We start from the raw sequence: 20,070 nt of genomic DNA, 5'->3' as shown, positions 1-20,070 counted from the left end.
TTCAGCCTGGGAGGTAGAGGCTGCAGTGAGCTGTGGTCGCCATGCACTCCAGCCTGGGAGACAGAGTGAGACCCTGTTTCCAAGAACAAACCAATATGAAACAGCATGTAAGTAGTATGAGTGGAATATTAATGAAGAAAGTGATCAGAGATGAACTTAGAAAGATAGCCTGCAGACAGATCATAAAAGGATTTTTATGACTTGCTAAGGAGTTTGGTTACATTTAAAGGTACGAGATTCCTTATGCCACCCTGACTTCTTAATTTTTACTTTTTATTTTGAAAAATTTTAAACTTAGAAGTTACAAAAATCTTACAAAGAATTATCCCATACACTTCACTTTGATTCATTAATTGTTAGTACTTTTCTTCATTTGTTTTTTAACTCTGTCTTGCTCTCCATCTGTATAGATAAATACTTGGCTAGGCGGGGTAGCTCACGCCTGTAATCCCAGTACTTTGGGAGGCCGAGGGGGGCAGATCTCCTGAGGTCAGGAGTTCAAGAACAGCCTGGCAAACAAGGTGAAAACCCATCACTACAAAAATACAAAAATTAGCCAGGTGTGGTGGCATGCACCTGTAATCCCAGCTACTTGGGAAGCTGAGATGTGCGAATTGCTTGAACCCAGGAGACAGAGGTTGCAGTGACCAAAGATCGTGCCATTGCATTCCAGCCTGGGTGACAGAACAAGACTCTGTCTCAAAAAAAAAGGAAAAAACCAAACCAAAAGACTAAATCATTTGAAAGTAGGTTGAGTCCATAAATACCTCATCTTGTATCTAATAAGGACAAGGAAGTTCTTTTACAGAGAAAGGACAGTACTGTTGTCACACTCAGTATTACTACACTATTTAACATTGTCTCAACAATATGTAATATACAGTTTCCATTCCAGTTTTCCTAGTTGTCCCAATTATGTCCATTATAGCTTTTCTTCTTTTTGAGACAGAGTCTTACTTTGTCACCCAGGCTGGAGTGCAGTGGCATGATCTCAGCTCACTGCAACCTCCGCCTCCCAGGTTCAAGTGATTCTTGTGCCTCAGCCTCCTGAGTAGCTGGGATTAAAGGTGTGTGCCACCACACCTGACTAGTTTTTTTGTATAATATTTTTAGTAGAGATGGGGTTTCACTATGTTGGCCAGGCTGCTCTTGAACTCCTGGCCTCAAATGATCTGCCCACCTCAGCCTCCCAAAGTGCTGGGATTACAGGTATGAGCCACCATGCCTGGCCAGCTTTTTTTTTTTCTTTTTCTTAAATTCAAGATCCAATCAGGGCTCTCACATTGCATTTGATTATCCTTTCTCCTTATTTTCCTTTAATCTAGAGTATTTTTCTTGTCTTTTTGTTCACAAAAGAGAAAAAGCAAGAGAAGTTTAGACCAGTCTAGGCTGGCCTACAGTCTGGATTTCTTTTTATTAATTGCTTCCTCATTACTAGATTCAACTTACATATTTTAGGGCAAAATTACTATATAGGTAATAATGTGTTCTTCCTTTTATATCACATCGGGAGACACATAATGTCAGTTTGTCCCGTTATTGGTGATGCTGACTGATCACTTGGCTACAATGGTACCTGCCAGATCTCTTCATTATAATGGCATCTTTTCCATTCTGTATTAGTAATTTGTCAAATGAGACCAATGCAGCAAGCTGTTACCCTGTAGTTTTAATATCCACTGATGATTTCTGCTTTAATCAGTTATTGATGTTGGTCACAAAATGAAAGTTTTAAGATTTTAAGCAGGCCGGGTACAGTGGCTCACACCTGTAATCCCAGCACTTTGGGAGGCCGAGGCAGGTGGATCATGAGGTCAAGAAATCGAGATCGTCCTGGCCAACGTGGTGAAACTCTATCTCTACAAAAAATACAAAAATTAGCTGGGCGTGGGGGTGTGTGCCTGCAGTCCCAGCTGCTGGAGAGACTGAGGCAGGAGAATTGCTTGGACCCAGGAGGCAGAGGGGCGGAGGTTGCAGTGAGCCAAGATTGTGCCACTGCACTCCAGCCTGGCGACAGAGCGAGACTGTCTCAAAAAAATAAAATAAAAAAATAAAGTTAAATAAAATAAAATAAAATAAAATAATAAAATAAAAATAAAAAATAAAATAATTTTAAGCAGTAGAAGCCCGGCATAGTGTCTTACACCTATAATGCCAGCACTTTGGGAGGCCAAGGTGGGTGGATCACTTGAGCCCAGGAATTCGAGACCAGCCTGGGCAACATGGCAAAACCCCATCTCTACCCCCCAAAAATACAAAAAAATTAGCCAGGTGTGGTGGCGTGCTTCTGTACTCCCAGCTACTCAGGAGGTTGAGGTGGGAGGATCGCTTGAGCCCAGGAGGCGGAGGTTGTCATGAGATGAGGGATTTTAAGCAGTAGAGAATTACAGTCAGGATTGCATTTTAGAAAAACCATGTTTGCGGTTTTTTGGAAAACAGGAGGGAATCATACTGCATGCAGGGAAAGCAGTTTGCCTCCATTCAGATGTCACCTGCTAGTAGTACAATGGCTGGTGTGATGGGAGTAGAGAAAAAGTTGTGGAGTTTGGGTCTCCCTATCCTGTCGCTTCAAAAATCATTTCATAAAATGCACATATTTAACAATGTAATCAGGATTCTTTGTATTAATATTTATTTAAATGAATCAAAAGTTTATTGGAACAGCCTAAAGCTTCAAACACTTGAAAACTGTATATGGTTAGATGTTGTTGAGTTAATCTCTTCACTATATCATATTGACAGGAAAAACTTTTTAAATACGAGATTTGGCCAACCTGACTCTTTCATTTTAATTTTTTATGGCAGTATACACCAACAAGTATTCCAGAAGTCCAACAAGAGAATATAATCAATCCTCAAGACCTAACAGGTATGATAATATGCTTCAATGACATGTCATAGAACTTAATTGTATGATTTTTACCCCTTATTTAACTATGGAAAAACATAAAACAGTTTTATTTTAGTCTGTGCTGGCCTTAAATTTAAAAAGTTTTATAGAAACACCTTGAAGTATTTTGCGTATCAGTTTTGTTTTTCAGAGTCATAAATCTTCTCCATGGTATGTCACCTTTATCCTTTATGAAATTACTTCTTGGGCCAGTCATGGTGGCTCACTTTGGGAGGCAGAGGTGGGCAGATCACTTGAGGCCAGGAGTTCGAGACCAGCCTGGCCAACATGGTGAAACGCCATCTCTACTAAAAATACAAAACTAGCCAGGCACGGTGGCACACACCTGTAATCCTAGCTACTTGGGAGGCTGAGGCACGAGAATTGCTTGAACCCAGGAGGCAGAGGTTGCAGTGAGCCGAGATTGTGCCACTGTATTTCAGCCTGGGCAACAGAGCGAGACTCTGTCTCCCAAAAAAAAAAAAAAAAAAAAAAAGGAGAGAACTTACTTCCTCAGGCTGGGGGGTCGTTGTGGGGGAGCATTTATTTATTTAGTCTTGACAATAAGTTGTCTTGAGACTGTCTTTTTAGAAATGAAATAAATTAATGATATTCTGTTATTTCATAGTTGAGCTTTTTTATTACTAACTTTTAAACTTTGATAGTGAATCTAGTTGCTAATGTACCTCAAGATGGAGAAGATGAACAAGCCTTTATTTTAACTCTGGTGGAAATCCCAACCAATGCAGTAGAAGAATTTACTGATGCCACTGCACAGTTCATGCCAAACCCTTTACTGCCAGCTCCCATATTGGTCAAATCAGTGAATACCGAAGAAAGGGGTGACATGAGGTAACGAATGAGTGAAACTGTTTTTGCTAGGAGGAAAAGTGATTTATGAATTAAGTAGTATTGATTGAACAAACCATTCACCCATATTAGTTATTGTTGTGGAGATCTTATTTATCATTTATGTGGTAAGTTAGAGAAGAAATGTAATGTGGTAGATTTTATATCTGATAAAGATGCCACTTAAATGTTTCATGTATTAGTTTTGTATGAAACTCGTTTATTAAGTCATTTTGAAAGCTAAAAAAATTAACAGTCTAGATCATAAAATGATACCTGTTAAAAGTGTGGTTACCTTGTATAAACATACACATATGAAACTGAAATATGCATTCATAGAAAGTTGTGAAAATAGTACAGTGGTAGTAAATATAGTTTTTTTTCTTTTCTTAAGAGTCAGGGACTTGCTTTGGTGCCCAGGCTAGAGTGCCAGGCTAAAGTGTAGTGGTGCCATCATAGTTCACTGCATCCTCGAACTCCTGGGTGCAAGAGATCCTCCTGGCCGGGCGTGGTGGCTTGCGCCTTTAATCCCAGGGCTTGGGGAGGCCGAGGTGGGCAGATCACCTGAGGTCAGGGGTTGAAGACCAGCTTGGCCAGCATGGTGAAACTCCATCACTACTACAAATACAAAAATTAGCTGGGCATGGTGGCTTGCGCCTGTAATCCCAGCTACTCAGGAGGCGGAGGCAGGAGAACCACTTGAACCCGGGAGGTGGAAGTTGCAGTGAGCTGAGATTGCACCACTGCACTCTAGCCTGGGTGATAGAGTGAGAAAAAAAAAAAAAAATCCTCCTGCCTCAGCCTTTCAAGTAGCTTCTCAGCTACAGGTGTGCACCACCGTGGTTAGCTAATTTAAAAAAAAAAATTTGTTTTTTTTCCAGAGGTATAGTCTTGCTCCGGTACCCAGGATTGTCTTGAACTCCTGGCCTCATGCATTCCTCCCACCTTGGCCTCCCAAAGTGCTGAGATTACAGGCATGAGCCACTGTGCCCAGCTATTCTTGATACTCTTATTTTAATTCTTTATTTTGGAAGTAAGTTATATCTTAACCACCATTAATTAAGATAATTGTCCATCGTGTAGCATTAGAAATTGAAGACTTTTATATTTTTATTTTTGGAGACAGAGTCTTGCTCTGTTGCCCAGGTGGAGTGTAGTGGCGTGATCTCAGCTCACTGCAACCTCCACCTCCCGGGTTCAAGTGATTCTCATGCCTAAGCCTCCCAAGTAGCTGGGACTATAGGTGCGTGCCACCACACCTGGCTAATTTTTTGTATTTTTAGTAGAGATGGGGTTTCACCATGTTGACCAGGCTGGTCTCAAACTCCTGTCCTCAGGTAATACACCTGCCTCGGCCTCCCAAAGTGTTGGGATTACAGGCGTGAGCCACTGCGCCTGGACTAGAAGGGACATTTTAGGTTAAACATTTAACTTTACAATCAGGTAAAATACTATGAAATATTCAGATTTAATTCAATATTATGAAATTTAAGTTATAAGCCTTTAAGTATGAATGGAGCTCAAAACTATTAATAGCATTTTTGTGGCCATGGCCATGTATCTCTTAGTTTGGAGTTTTTTGGTTTTATTGGAATTTTCATTGGAATACCTCAGCCTTTAACCATATTATTGGAAGGATTTCTAGGATCCTTTAAAAAAAGTATTAAATAACTTCTAATTCAGTAATTTAGTATGTATTTCTTTTCTATGCAGTATTTGTTTACCAGCAACTTCAGTTGGTCAAGATGCCATGGGTTTATCTATTTCTGGAAGAGATAATTCTAAAAAGCCTCCTGATAATTTGGATCTTATATCTAGGAAGAGATTTCAATTCAGGCTTGATAAAAATGACCACATTCCTCCTGCCAAAAAACGTTCAGTCACTTTAAGAGATGACTGTCAAGAATATACCTCTGAGGTAAGGTAGAATCATTAAGTAAGATGGCCATATTGCAACAGATGTTTCTATTGTTTCTATATGAAGAAGGACACTTCATTTGATGTACCTTCTGTGTGAAACATTCCCTTGAAAAACATACAGACTTCTTTAGTTCAGTCATCACTGCCTCAGGGAAGTCTGGCCGGACCATGCAAATTTAATCACCAACCACCATGTTGTAGGTTTCCTAGTACCCTCTTATTTTTATACTCATCTAGTACTCCTCATAATTTGTAACTACACTATGGAAAAGTCCTTTTAAAATCCGTGTTCTCAAAGAGAAAGTTAAAGACCAATCGTTCTTGAGTAATAGTTGACAAAGAGCAAGTGTACTTTTATATATTTGGTGAGTAAAAAAATGGCGTATCCCAGAACTATTTTATTTCTCTTGTTATGGGTAAGATTGAACATCTTTTCATATGCTTAAGAGCCATGTGTATTTCCTTTTCTATGAACTGACTTTTCCTTTACCCATTTTTCAATTAGATTATTGATCTTTTTCTTAGAGAACTGGAAGAACTCTTATATATGTCTGTGGCAATGAGTTGCAAATCTTTTTTCCCAGTTTGTCATCGTCTCTTGACTCTGCTTTCTTTGTTGTTTTCTCATGCAGAACTTTTGGATTAACTTTTTATATGAACATTTCCAGACATATTAAAAGATAGACTAGGTATAATGTACCCCTATGTACCAGTCACCCAGTTTCAATAATTTATCAGCATTCCATGCAGACATTATTTTGTTTTGTTTTAAAAATATCTTTAATGACATGGACAAAAGGCCATAGTACTTTACTAAGTACAAAACTAGGTCACCAGACTATGATATGCCATTTAAAAAATGGTAGTTATACAGTGGTGTGAATATGTAAGAAAAGTATAATGTCCATTTGGCTTATTTGTGATTTTTATTTTCTAAACTTTGTTTTTAGCATTTTAACAATTTTTTAAAAATTGCTTTTACCAGTTGAGTATCCTTTATTTGAAATGCTTAGGACCAGAAGTGTTTAAAATTCCAGATTTTTTTGCATTTTGGAATGATTGCATTATACTTACATTTGTATTATACTTAACAGTTCTACATCCCAAACCTGAAAAGCCAAAATCTGAAATGCTTCAATGAGCATTTCCTTTGAGTGTCATGTCAGCACTCAAAAAGTTTAGAATTTTGGAGCATTTCGGATTTTCAGCTTTGGGATGCTCAGCGTGTACAAAACTGTAGGATACACATACACTGTATTCAGATAGAAGACATTTTTAATTTTCTGTAATCAGATTTATCAGTCTTTTTGTGTATGGCTTCTGGAGATTATGTTATACATTCAAAGTCCTTTGAGACTTAAATTTCCTAGTTAATGTTAATATTACTGATTTGTTGAGAATTTGATTTGGTGTAAGGAATTAGGGCCAAGTTAATTTTCCTCATGACTTTTACCATTTACTGAATAATTCATCTTACTTCCACTGATAGGAAATTCTACTTTTATCAGTAAGACAGTAAATCTTCATATTTGTTTGGATGTATTCCTAAAACTTCCTTTTCTTTTATGTTGGTTCACCTATTTGTTCTGGGGCCAGTATCATCATACTGTTTGAATTTTTATAATTTTCTTTATTCTTTTTTTTTTTTTTTGAGTTGGAGTTTTGCTCCTATTGCCCAGGCTGGAGTGCAATAGCGTGATCTCAGCTCACTGCAACCTCCACCTCCCGGATTCAAGTGATTCTCCTGCCTCAGCCTCCCGAGTAGCTGGGATTACAGGCAGGCGCCACCACGCCCAGCTAATTTTGTAATTTTAGTAGAGACAGGGTTTCTCCATGTTGGTCAGGCTGGTCTCGAACTCCTGACCTCAGATGATCCGCCTGCCTCGGCCTCCCAAAGTGCTGGGATATTACAGGCATGAGCCACCATGCCCGGCCGAATTTTTGTAGCTTTATGATGCACTTTGGTATCTTATAGGGATAGTATCTCTCCCAAACCCATACAATTTTCTTCTTTTTTCAAATTTCTCTTCATTACTTATATGTTCTCAAATTAATATGAATTTTAGAATTAACTTGTTTAGCTCTTTAAAAAAGAGTTCTATTGGTATTTGTATTTGAATCATATTAACTTAGATTAATTTAGGGGAAATTGACAGCATAATTATATTGAATCTTCCTATTCAAAAACATGTTATGTCTTTCCATTTGTTTAAGTCTTGTTTTATGTCGTTCTATTTTATGTTAAACTCTTCTTCATATAAATCTTACACATTTCTTATAGGTTACCCCTATGAGTTTTATCTTTTTTGTTGCTATTATCATTAAGTTCTTTTCTCTTTAGAGAGCTTACCGAGTTCCCTCATTGTATGCAGTAATTTTTCAGTTGGTTCTCTTGGGTTTTGTAGGTAAACAGATACATCATCTGCAAATATAATTTTAATTCTTCTACTTTTTATAGTTCTTATTTTTTTGTAATTATAGTGGCTAATATAACTAAAAAATAATATTAAAAAGTGGTCCCAATAGTGCACATCTTTTTTTTTTTTTAATTTCTGATTTTAATAGAACTTCCAGTGTTTATTATGTGGGATGCTAGCTTCTAGATTGCAATAGTTATATTTTATAGTGTTAAGAAAATGTCTATTCCATTTTACAAGTTTTTTTCAAGAACGAATATCATTCGGTACCTTTTCTATAAATACAGATGATTTTTCTCCTCAGGTCTGTTGGTTTGTATTCGATTTCATAATGTCAGATCATCTTTGCATTCCTGAAATGAGCTCTACTTGATTGTAATGTAGTAGTCTTTTGATGTGCTGCTTGTACTATTTCTTTGATACTTTTGCACTGATATTGAGACTGGTTATAAAAGGCAGTTAGCAGCTTTCTCTCTTCCAGTGGGCTCTGGAACACTTTAAAATAGTAGCAATATTTTTGCCATAAATGTTTAGTAGAATTACTGTAAGAGCTTTTTGGGAGATAACATGGTTTCTTTACTTAAAGAAAAAAAGGAAATAAAATTAATTTCAGTTTTACTTGATAAATTTCTAAATTTTTTTGTAAATTTTCTTAAAACAGGTGCACTCAGAGGAATTAACAAATGTTTTTGAGGAAACAGGTAAGTGAAATACATTTTAACATGATTGCATTTTGCTAAATACTCCTGATTATTTGGGATATACCTTGTTCAAATATGAGATTGAAACTGAGTATTACTTTTCTCTAAGAGTAATACTTGTATTAATAGCACTTCTTTCCTGCAAAGGCCTTGGATTTGGCAGTTTGGTAGGCAAAAGAAGCTGTTTTCATCTTGTCATCAGTTGAAGACTATGTGGCTACAAGGATTTTCTATGTAAGGTCAATAACTACATTTTAGGAATTAGCGGAGTGTAATGGCTTTTTTTCTCCCCCGCCCCCCCGAGACAGGATCTCACTCTGTCACCTAGGCTGGAGTGCAGTGGCACAATCACAGCTCACTGCAGCCTCCACCTCCCAGGCTCAAGCAATCCTCCCACCTCAGCCTCCTAACTAGCTGAGACTACAGGCATGCACCACTATGCCAAGCTAATTTTTTTTTTTTTTTTTTTTGAGGTGGTGTCTCGCTCTGTCGCCCAAGCTGGAGTGCAGTGGTGTGATCTCAGCTCACTGCAAGTTCTGCCTCCCAGGTTCACACCATTCTCCTGCCTCAGCCTCCCTAATAGCTGGGACTACAGGCACCTGCCACCATGCCCGGCTAATTTTTTGTATTTTTAGTAGAGACAGGATTTCACCGTATTAGCCAGGATGGTCTCGATCTCTGACCTCGTGATCTGTTGGCCTCGGAATTTTTGTATTTTTTGTAGAAACAGAATTTCACCATGTTGCCCAGCCTGATCTTGAATGTATTTTTGTAGAGATGGGGTTTTGCCATGTTGCCCATGCTGGTCTTGAACTCCTGGCTTCAAGCAGTCTGCCCACCCCAGCCTCCAGAAGATCTGGGATTATAAGCATGAGCCACCACCTGTGGCCTATAATGGCATTCATAATAGGTTCTTTACCCTGAAAATTAGTTTAGTTCTAGAGAGTTTTTCAGGCTTAAGCCACCTATGGAAGCTGAAAAGATCTTAGGGGCTTCTATTTTTATAGGAATCTAAAATTTCTGTGGGACATTAAACCACTTAGGATCTATTTCCGTCATGACTAAAGCTGCCAGTCACATTTATCCAGTGTTTATATAACTCTTTGTTTTTTATTTCTTTTATGACGTTATTTCTCTTTCCTTTCAAACTTAGGCTTATCATTCACACCTATAGCCATTGCTTTACCATGGCAATGGCACTCAAGAATAAAAATGTTGCTGATGGCATCTTATAGAGTTAGAGTTACAAGACAGAGAAGGGTTTGATAACCTATGATGGTTCTGGTTCTTTAAAAACACTTATAATGGGCCAGGTGCAGTGGCTCATGCCTGTAATCCCAGCACTTTGGGACGCTGAGTTGCGTGGATCACCTGAGGTCAGGTGTTCAAGATCAGCCTGGCCAACATGGCGAAACCCCATCTCTACTAAAAATACAAAAAATTAGCCAGGCGTGGTGGTGGGTGCTTGTAATCCTAGCTATTTGGGAGGCTGAGGCAGGAAATTGCTTGAACCTGGGAGACGGAGGTTGCAGCGAGCCGAGATCACGCCATTGCACGCCAGCCTGGGTGACGGAGCAAAACTCTGTCTCAAAAAACAAACAAAAAATACTTGACTGGGCATGGTGGCTCACGCCTGTAATCCCAGCACTTTGGAAGGCCAAGGCAGGTGGATCACCTGAGGTCAGGTGGCGAAGCCTCGTCTCTACTAAAAATACAAAAGTTAGCTGGGCGTGGTGGTGGGCACCTGTAATCCCAGCTACTCGGCAGGCTGAGGCAGGAGAATCACTTGAACCTGGGAGGCAGAGGTTGCGGTGAGCTGAGATCACGCCATTGCACTCCAGCCTGGGCAACAAGAGCGAAACTCCGTCTCAAAAACAAAAAAACAAAAAAAACCCACACATACAATGGGCTTAGCGCGGTGGCTCACACCTGTAATCCCAGCACTTTGGGTAGCCAAGGTGGGTGGGTCACTTGAGGTCAGGAGTTCGGGAGCAGCCTGGACAGCATGGTGAAACACTGTCTCTACTAAAAATACAAAAATTAGTTAGGTGTGGTGGTGCACGCCTGTAATCCCAGCTACTCGGGAGGCTAAGGCGAGCGTATTGCTTGAACCTGGGAGGCAGAGGTTGCAGTGAGCCGAGATCGCGCCACTGCACTCCAGCCTGGATGACAGAGCAAGACTCTGTCTCAAAAAAAACAAAAACAAAAAAACTCTTACAGTGTTAATACAGTCTTAGACTTAATTGTCCCCACTTTGACTGTGAAACTGTAATATGGTTACAGTTTACAGCCTCTAGAGATGTTCTAAGATTGCTCCCATCCATCTGCTCTGCAATAAAAGCATTAAGCAAACCACAATACAGTGAAGTGTTAGTGAAATTGTTCTGTGCTATCTTTAATTAGGTTGTTTCTTTTAGCAGGTATACTTATCAACTTCATTCTCCCTTCACAGAGCTAAAACACTCTCTCTGAGAACAAGGCCTTAGCTATACTAAGAGAAAACAGGTTTTTTATTGAGCAAGAAAGCTTTCGTTATTTTGTCCTAATCTTTGGCTACTTTGGCTTTTGTCTACTATTTAGTTAAGGAAAGAGAATTCTTTAGCTAAACTTGAGTATTTGAGAGTCTGTAGGTTTTACTTTTCAGGAGACCACAGGTACCTGAGTTACCACCTGTATTTTGGATTGGTTTGGTTTCTAAATTTTAACAAACCTTAGATTTTTTAGAAAGTAATCACTCTCCCATTTTGATTGCTCAAGAAATATTTCTGGGAAAAGATTTTCTAGGCCAAAATATATTGATATAACTATTTTGTTTCTGAATGCAGAAGCTGTTAGCATACCTTTTAACCAATTATAATATTCTTAATAATCCAAGTAACTCTGCTAATGATAATTTAGCTTACTCTTATTAGGGTAGGTTTATTATAGAATACCATGGGTTTCTTTTCAAATGCTGGGATTACATGGAATGTATTAACTTCAGTATCCTTGCTTTCCATTTGCTCTTTTTTTTGAAGGGGAGTCTCACAAGGGACAAGATATTTTTCTTACCTCAGGAAGCACACTGACAACTCCAGAACCTCAAAGACAGCAAGTTGAACCAGCTTTTCAGAGTAGAGGATCTAGATCTCCTGATGCACGCATAGACAAGAATGTGCCTCAGTTACCTCAGGATGAAATGGTTGTGTCTGATAAGGAAGAAAGAACTGATGCTGCTCCTAAGTCTCAGCAAATGGATAGCAGAACATCATCTTCTAAAGCCCCACTATCCAGGTATCATGAAAAAATCTTTAATAAGTGTTTTGCTCTTTGTCTTAATAAATATAACTTATACAGAACAGATTAGATCCAGTACTAAGGATGGTATTTAATAAACATATTCCTCCATCAGTAATGTAAAGGAAGAAGTTTCAGCCAAGGAAATAGAGTAATATTGCAGATACACATTCTGTACAATAAGAGCTTAAATTGAAGTGCTGAAACTTTGTTTTAGATAGAAAATCTTTAGAATATTTTGTACACTTGTTTTTTTAGATTATCCATGGTTATTTTGATCATTACATATTCTACCATGTACAGTAGCTACTAATGCACATATGTATGGATGCTGACATCAGGTATTGTTTTATTGAAGTCCCAAATAATGTGTCATTTTTCTCCCTTGTGACAAACCAAAGAGGTAAACCATGGCTTTCTCCCCATAAGAATAAGTGTTGGAATTTAAGCAAAAGCCAACTTCTCTCACATTTTCCTCATATTCTAGAAGCAATGGTTATCAATAATTATTGGCTTGTCAGCAGCATCCAGAAGATTAATGTGGTGTTGCTGAATTGAAAGAGGTGGGGGAACATGCACTAGTCTCCACTAAGGGGAAGGGGTCGGGGAAAGGACACATGTAGCTTAAAAGACATATTTAATAGATCTGTTGTTTTTGTTATCTAAATTATAGAAAGTAAAGCTCAGTAGTATCTCTTCTGGCCTTAAATATGTGCTGAAAATAGAATGAGGCCCAGGTACAGTGGCACATGCCTATAATCCCAACTACTCAGGAGGCTGAGGCTGGAGTTTGAGATTGCAGTGAGCTATGATTGTGCCTGTGAATAGCCACTGCACTCCAGCCTGGGCAACATAGCCAGACCCGTCTCCGAAAAAAGAAAAAAAGGCTGAGTGTGGTGGCTCATGCCTGTAATCCCAGCACTTCGGGAGGCTGAGGTGGGTGGATCACCTGAGGTTGGGAGTTCCAGACCAGCCTAACCAACATGGAGAAGCCCCATCTCTACTAAAAATATAAAATTAGCTGGGCATGGTGGCACATGCCTGTAATCCCAGTGACTCAGGAGGCTGAGGCAGGAGAATTGCTTGAACCCAGGAGGTGGAGGGTGCGGTGAGCCGAAATTGCGCCACTGCACTCCAGCCTGGGCAACAAGAGCAAAACTCTGTCTCAAAAAATAAAATAAAATAAAAACAACATGAGAGTTTGGATTAAAACAGATTGAGAAGCAGTGTTCTAGAACAGAAGTCAGCATTTTTTGTAAAATGGCATTTGTACATATTTTAGGCTTTGTGAGCCATATGGTCTCTGTTAACAGCTATTCAACTCTGCAATTACAGCACAAAAGCAACCATAGACCATATGTAAACAGATGAACATAGCTGTGTTCCAGTAAAAACATACTCACAGAATTGGGTGGGGGGCTGCATGTGGCCTATAGAACGTACTGTGCTGACCACTGTTCCACGGCTTCGCTACTCAGAGTGTAGTCCTGACAACAGAAGTATGGACATCATTTGAGAACTTGTTAAAATGCAGAACTCAGGCCATGCCCGCTACCAACTGTGCGAATCTTCATTTTAATAAGATCCCCAAGTGATTTGAATGCTAGAGATGTGCTAGAGACCGGAGTCCTGCTAATTTTGTCCAGGCCGTTCTTGAGCTCCTGGCCTTAAGCGGTCTTCCCACCTTAGCCTCCCAAAGCAGAAGCAAGTATTAAGGATGTGTCTTGTCTGGGTGCGGTGGCTCACGCCTGTAATCCCAGCACTTTGGGAGGCTGAGGCGGGCAGATCACGACGTCAGGAGTTCGAGACCAGTCTGACCAACGTGGTGAAACCCCGTCTCTACTACAGCTACTCGGGAGCCTGAGGCAGGAGAATCTCTTGAACCCAGGAGGTGGAGGTTGCAGTGAGCCGAGATCGCGCGACTGCACTCCAGCCTGGGTGAGAGTGAGACTGCGTCTCAAAAAAAAAAAAAAAAATGTGTCTTCCTGGATATTCTTGAATATCATTACATTTGTATTTCTAGACCTGGCAGAAGACCCCTGGGATTTTTATCTTTAATATGTTCAAAGAATAGTTTGGAGTCTGATGAACCTATGCAGGTCCATAGTAAGAAACGCCTAAAACCTCTTATACCAGCATTAAGAAAGAAATTGAAAAGGTCTAATCCATTCAATGAAAGCCAGAAAAAAAATCGAGAGTCCTCTGATCTGCTTCAGTCTCCAAGTGTTATTACTACTCAATCTGAGAATATTAGCAGCTCAGCACCTCAGGTATGTGATAACTACTGTATTTTATTGTTTGTATGAGATGGGTTGGATATGAGATTCAACTAGGGAAAACATAGTAATTTTTTTTATTTGATGTCAGAAATTATTTTAGAGCAACTCCCATCCTTCTCCTCTCCATCGTGTTCCTCCATGATGGAAGAAGAAAAGGTATTGAGTCAGGAAGTTACAGTTAGGTTAGTACAGAGCCATTGAACTAACTATAAATGGACACTTAATAGCCATTCCTTTAATCTAGAGACCCTTCTGACTTGTGGAAGCAAAAGGAAGCAGTGCTGACACCCACAAGAATTTAAGGAACTGTAAAACTAGAATTTGTTCACATGTTTCATTTCTATGTCTCCTGAAGCTGTCCAATGGCAAGTATTGGGATGGAAAACGCTGTAAACCTGTATCAAAGACTTTGTAAAAATATTGGGGTGACTTAAGATCTTGACAAAGAAAAGGCTGGTGAGCATCTGTTGAATAGCATGAGCCTTTGGAAGGGGTACTTTTGTAAAGAACATCTTTAAACTTTTTAAAAACATTTTGTACTATTAGAATTATTTTCTGAGATCAAGATTTTATCAGTCTAGCTTATCATTGCCAAACTCGTGGGTTTTGTTTTTTTTGTTTGTTTGTTTTGAGACAGAGTCTCACTCACTCTGTCACCCAGGCTGTAGTGCAGTGGCGTGATCTTGGCTCACTGCAACCTGCATCCCTTGGGTTCAAGTGATTCTCCTGTCTCAGCCTCTCGATTAACTGAACTTACAGATGCATGCCACAACACCCTGCTAATTTTTGTATCTTTAGTAGAGACGGGTTTTCGCCATGTGGGCCATGCTGGTCTCAAATGCCTGGCCTCAAGCCTCAGCCTCCCAAAGTGTTGGAATTACAGGCATGAGCCACTGCACCTGGCCTGTAGTAGTTCTTATTATATTCAGGGAAAAAGGCCCTTTGTGATAAAGATTGCAATTTTTTTTTTTCTCTGTATGTCATTTGTCTTTTGATTTTGTTTATGGTGGTTTTTGCCAAGCAGACATTTTTCATTTCTGTTTAATTTGTCAATCTTTTATAGCTTTCTGCTTTCAGATAGTTTAAAAAGGTACTCTTCCTAGCTGGGTGCGGTGGCTCACGCCTGTAATCCCAGCACTTCGGGAGGCCAAGGCGGGCAGATCACCTGAGGTGAGGATTTCGAGACCAGCCTGGCCGATATGGCAAAACCCCATCTCTACCAAAATACAAAATTTAATCAGGCATGGTGGCGTGTGCCTGTAGCCCCACCTACTTGGGAGGCTGATATAAGAGAATTGCTTGAACCCGGGAGGTGGAGGTTGCAGTAGGCTGAGATCATGCCATTGCATTCCAGCCTGGCTTTGTCTTAAAATAAATAAATAAATAAAAAGATACCCTTCCCCACCTACCCCGTCCAGAATTATGAAAGTGTTTTTCCATGGCATTTTTATAGTAGAGTTTTTAAAAAAATACTTTTACATTTAAATCTTTTGATCCATCTAGAATTTGTTTTGGTAAGATATAAGTCTGACTTTTTTCCCCCTGAGATGGTTATATAGTTGTCCAACATCATTTATTTAATAATACAATAACTGTTTTAATATAGCACTTTTATCAGATGCTAAATTTCTATATATATTGGGGTTATTTCTAGTCTTCTGTTTCATTGATACATCTGTCATTCGTGTGCCAATACCATGCTGTCTTGTTTATAGATTTGTAAGTATGCTAATTTCTGATAAGGTATCTTTGATATGTTTTCTTTAGGTGCTGTTTTGTCATGGGTCTGTCTATTCTTATGCAAATAATTAAAGTATTTTTACTTTAATTATTTAGTGACAGATTTAACCATATTATATTTTTCTTTATTAAAATTTTTCGTGGAAATTAGGATGAAGTAATGGGTTATGGGTACACTGTAATTTACGTAATTATATCTAGTGTGGTGTATTTAGTTGCTTCCAATTTTATTATAATAACTAATGCTACAAAGGTTATCTTAGTCATAAAACTCCTACTATGTTTAGGATTATTTACTTAATGTAACAGCATAGAAATGAAATTTTTGGGTCAGTGATTGTGAACATATTTAAAGCTCAATACTTATTGCCACATTGCTTTCAAACAGATCATATCGGTTTAGACTGCTATATACACACACACACACACATATAAATGTTGTATTACGGTTTTATTTTACTTTATTTTTATTACCTTTTTAGGTTTCTTGTGATCAGCCTTTACTGAAAGAAGGATATAAAAGTGCCCAAAAGCGGGCCCCTCAAGGGGAGCCAACCACAGTCTCTGAATATTTCTTCAATGATATCTTCATTGAAGTGGATGAAACGGAATAAAACAATCTTTTCTCTTTTTCTTTTTTAAATTAGGTCTAGGATTTCCAGAGTCAATTAACATCAACAAAACAGTATTTAGAGCAAAATATCACTGTCCTATTTTTCTTTAGGTTGATTTTGAATATTTAATGAGCTTGATTTGAAGCTTTTATAATCAGTGGAAAACATTTCTGAGGTTCCTTTCGTTCTGATTGATTCAGCATTTTGCAAATAGCAAGCAATTAAGACTGCTTTCTCAGACAGAAATAACAACTCTTGTTTACATTTTGGCTCTTCCTGTGCTAAGCACACATGGACATTTGGGAATGTTGTGGATATATGTCTCTGTATGAATTGCAGTGCAGACAGATTTGGGGGTTAATTGTATCATATTTAACATTTAGCAACTTCTTTTGTGAAGATTTTTTATTTTTAGGGGGAGATGAAGGATGAAGCCTTTTTCAATTGCTTCTAAGTACAGTCATGTATCACATAATGATGTTTAAGTCAATGATGGACCACATATATTACAGTGGTCCCATACAATTAAAATGGAGATAAAAAATTCCTATCAACTAGTGACATTATAGCCATCATAACCCAGTGCGTTGCTTTTTTATGTTTAGATATGTTTAGATACACAAATACTTACTATTGTGTTACAACTGCCTACAGTATTCAGCATAGTAACACATTGTAGAGGTTTGTAGCCGAGGAGCAATAGACTATACCACATAGCCTCAGTCTGTACGGTGTGTAGCAGTCTGTACCATCTCAGTGTTTGTAAGTACACTCTGCGTTGATCCACACAAGATCACCTAACAAGGCAATTCTTAGAACATATAGTTAAGGGACACATGACTATATGTGAAAACAAATTGTCAAACTTCACTTTAGTATGGCAAATGTTAAAGAACTTTTCTATTATCAGCTGTTTGTCTGACTGAAAAATACATATTTTTCTAATTCATGGTGATGTAACATTAGTCCTAATTGAAAAACTAGTATTTAAACATAATTATTTATAAAGATGACACATCAAAGAGCTTATTTATTTTTAAGTTTTTTATTTAAAAGGATATTCAGTTTTAGCTATTTTTACCCCTCAGATTGTAGTTAAAGAAGGCATTGACAAATTTATGTTTGTCTCCTTTTTCTCTTTAATTTTGAAGATATTTAAAATGATATAACTAAAAATGTTTGGCTGGTGTATATGTTTTGAATACCTTTTTTTCCCTCAGTTTAGTATATTGACTTTGTACTGTGAATTTTTCTGTTTTTCTTGGATAATCTCAGGATTTTCATGAGGATAGGGGGAACTCAACTTTATTTATGAGACAAAATTTCCATACAAAGCTCAATCTCCTTTATACACACACAGACATATATTAGTTTTTAAAAAGCCAATTTCTTCATAGTTTTTTCCCATTAAATTCTCAAGGAACACTTAGATCTTTAAGCGCGGAACATAATCGTGATGTTAAAAACAGAGAAAATAAGGCTTTATAAAGTTAATGATTATCATCAATATGAATTTAAGGTTTGTTTCAATTTCAAGATTTGATGATTTATACATGTAATTCTGTTATCTACCCAAGCAGATCTGTAGTGGTTCCAATTAGACTTCTCAAACAGCCAATTTATCCCGATTTTATTTAAAAAGCCTCTTGGATTGATAATATAGTAGCTCAGGAGTTGGAAACTTTCTGCAAACTGTTTTGGGTTTGCAGGCCAGATGGTCTCTGTGGCAGCTACTCAGCTCTGCAATTTTAGTGTGAAAGAAGCCATAGACAGTACTTGAATGAAGGACTGTGGCTGGATTGGCCTTTTAGTTTGACCCCCTACATTAGGCCCCAAATTTTCTTACCCTGAGGTGCTGATATCTGTATGTATGAGTTATTATTTATCACTAAAGTTATGAGTTGTGCCTAAAAGTTAAAACTGTTGATTGTATTATGTAATGATCAGTATTTCAATTGGGAAGATATTTTAGAGTCTAGATAATTATGTTTGTATATTGAAAAAATGGTGGCCAATTTTTAAGTTCCTTAATAGAAGATAATTATGTCTCAGCAGGTATAACAGTAATGCTAATTTATTGAAACTACTGCTGTTAGAGCACTTCTTATTCATTGTCTTTTAGTGAAATTTATGGCGTAACATTTTGTCAGAGAGGAGGCTATATAATTCGGAGTGGAAATTGTCTATAAGTAGGCATTTATTTCATGATTGATATGTCACAGAAATCATGGTAGTAAATCACATTGCTATTTTAATACCCTGTTTTTGTAAGTTTTTAAAACTCATATTCTGAAAAGATTTCATTCTCTTAGTGTTACTTTGGGAGTTAGATTGCCATGATTAAACTACTATTTATCCTTGTGTAATATTAATTTTTAACTTTAACATCTGTCTCTTTTTAATCTATAATAAGCTAGTTTTATGGAAAATGGAATTTCTTACTATATAAAGAATACAGAGACTCATTGTATTAGAGAATCAAGTCAGCCAGCTAAATTATCCTACTGTTAAATCCTTAAACCTAATTTTGGAAAAGAGAAAGTTTATCAGTGTATTTACATGGTGGAAAGAACTATGTTAGGTCTGATTCATGTAAAGAAGATGTTGCAAAGAATTTATTTCACAAATCTTAAAGGAGATATGAGTAAAAGTTTTTATCTTTTCTTGACTTTTTCTCCTGAACACGTCTTAACAAGTGGTCAACATGAGGGTTTGAATGCCTAATTGTTGGTAAATGGTTGAGGCATGACAAAAATATTAATATCCACTGTTTACCATCATGTTATTTGAAACAAAAGTGACCATGTATACTATCTTGCTTGAAGAAGTCTTTGACAGAAAAAGCAATATCATGTCATTTATAAATTTTCTTGTTCTAAAGAAAGCAGTTATATATATATAAATTATGTAAATAAAAGTTATTTTATACCATTTCTGTTGTGTCCTTTTAAGATGACTAAATAAAGAATTGGCTGGATATCGTGGCTTACACCTGTAATCCCAGCACTTTGGGAGGCCGAGGTGGGAGGATTGCTTGAGTCCAGGAGTTCAAGACCAGCCTGGGCTATATAATGAGACCTCATCTCTACAAAAAAATTAAAAATCAGCCAACTGTGGTGGGGTGTGCTTTTGGTCCCAGTTACTCAGGAGGCTGGGATGAGAGGATCGCTTGAGCCCAGGAGGAGGTTGAGGCTGCAGTGAGCTGTGATTGCCCCACCACACTGCAGCCTGGATGACAGAAGAAGACCCTGTCTTCGTGGGGAGGAGAAAAATTTTTGACAGGTGTGCATGTCCTTATTTCAAAGCTGTAGGAGTCTGCAATGTGATTGTCCTAATAGGATTTGGAAGAGACTCCACACAGCATCTCTTTGCTACAACATCGCA

The 20,070-nt window shown here is 38.0% G+C and overlaps 1 protein-coding gene across 9 annotated transcripts in view; it reads left to right on the top strand.

Annotated features, from left to right (window-relative positions):
• Positions 1-19,617, top strand: part of BDP1 (B double prime 1, subunit of RNA polymerase III transcription initiation factor IIIB) — a 114,297-nt gene extending 94,680 nt beyond the window's left edge. For 6 of the 9 annotated variants that reach the window (XM_055253459.2, XM_055253455.2, XM_055253456.2 and 3 more), the window contains 7 exons: positions 2,806-2,869; positions 3,556-3,742; positions 5,453-5,657; positions 8,738-8,777; positions 11,795-12,050; positions 14,077-14,323; positions 16,555-19,617. In XM_055253459.2, the coding sequence (XP_055109434.2) occupies positions 2,806-2,869; positions 3,556-3,742; positions 5,453-5,657; positions 8,738-8,777; positions 11,795-12,050; positions 14,077-14,323; positions 16,555-16,686 (1,131 nt within the window). In that variant the 3' untranslated portion in view covers positions 16,687-19,617. Of the gene's footprint in view, positions 1-2,805; positions 2,870-3,555; positions 3,743-5,452; positions 5,658-8,737; positions 8,778-11,794; positions 12,051-14,076; positions 14,324-14,576; positions 14,698-16,554 lie in introns of those variants that run through there. The other 3 variants (XR_010117049.1, XM_063623164.1, XR_008652566.2) reach the window with 3 other exon arrangements.
• The last annotated feature ends 453 nt before the right edge of the window (positions 19,618-20,070 follow it).

The sequence above is a fragment of the Symphalangus syndactylus genome, chromosome 18 (assembly GCF_028878055.3).
Source record: "Symphalangus syndactylus isolate Jambi chromosome 18, NHGRI_mSymSyn1-v2.1_pri, whole genome shotgun sequence".
NCBI classification, from domain to species: Eukaryota; Metazoa; Chordata; class Mammalia; order Primates; family Hylobatidae; genus Symphalangus; species Symphalangus syndactylus.
This window is presented reverse-complemented; position numbering and strand designations above follow the sequence as displayed.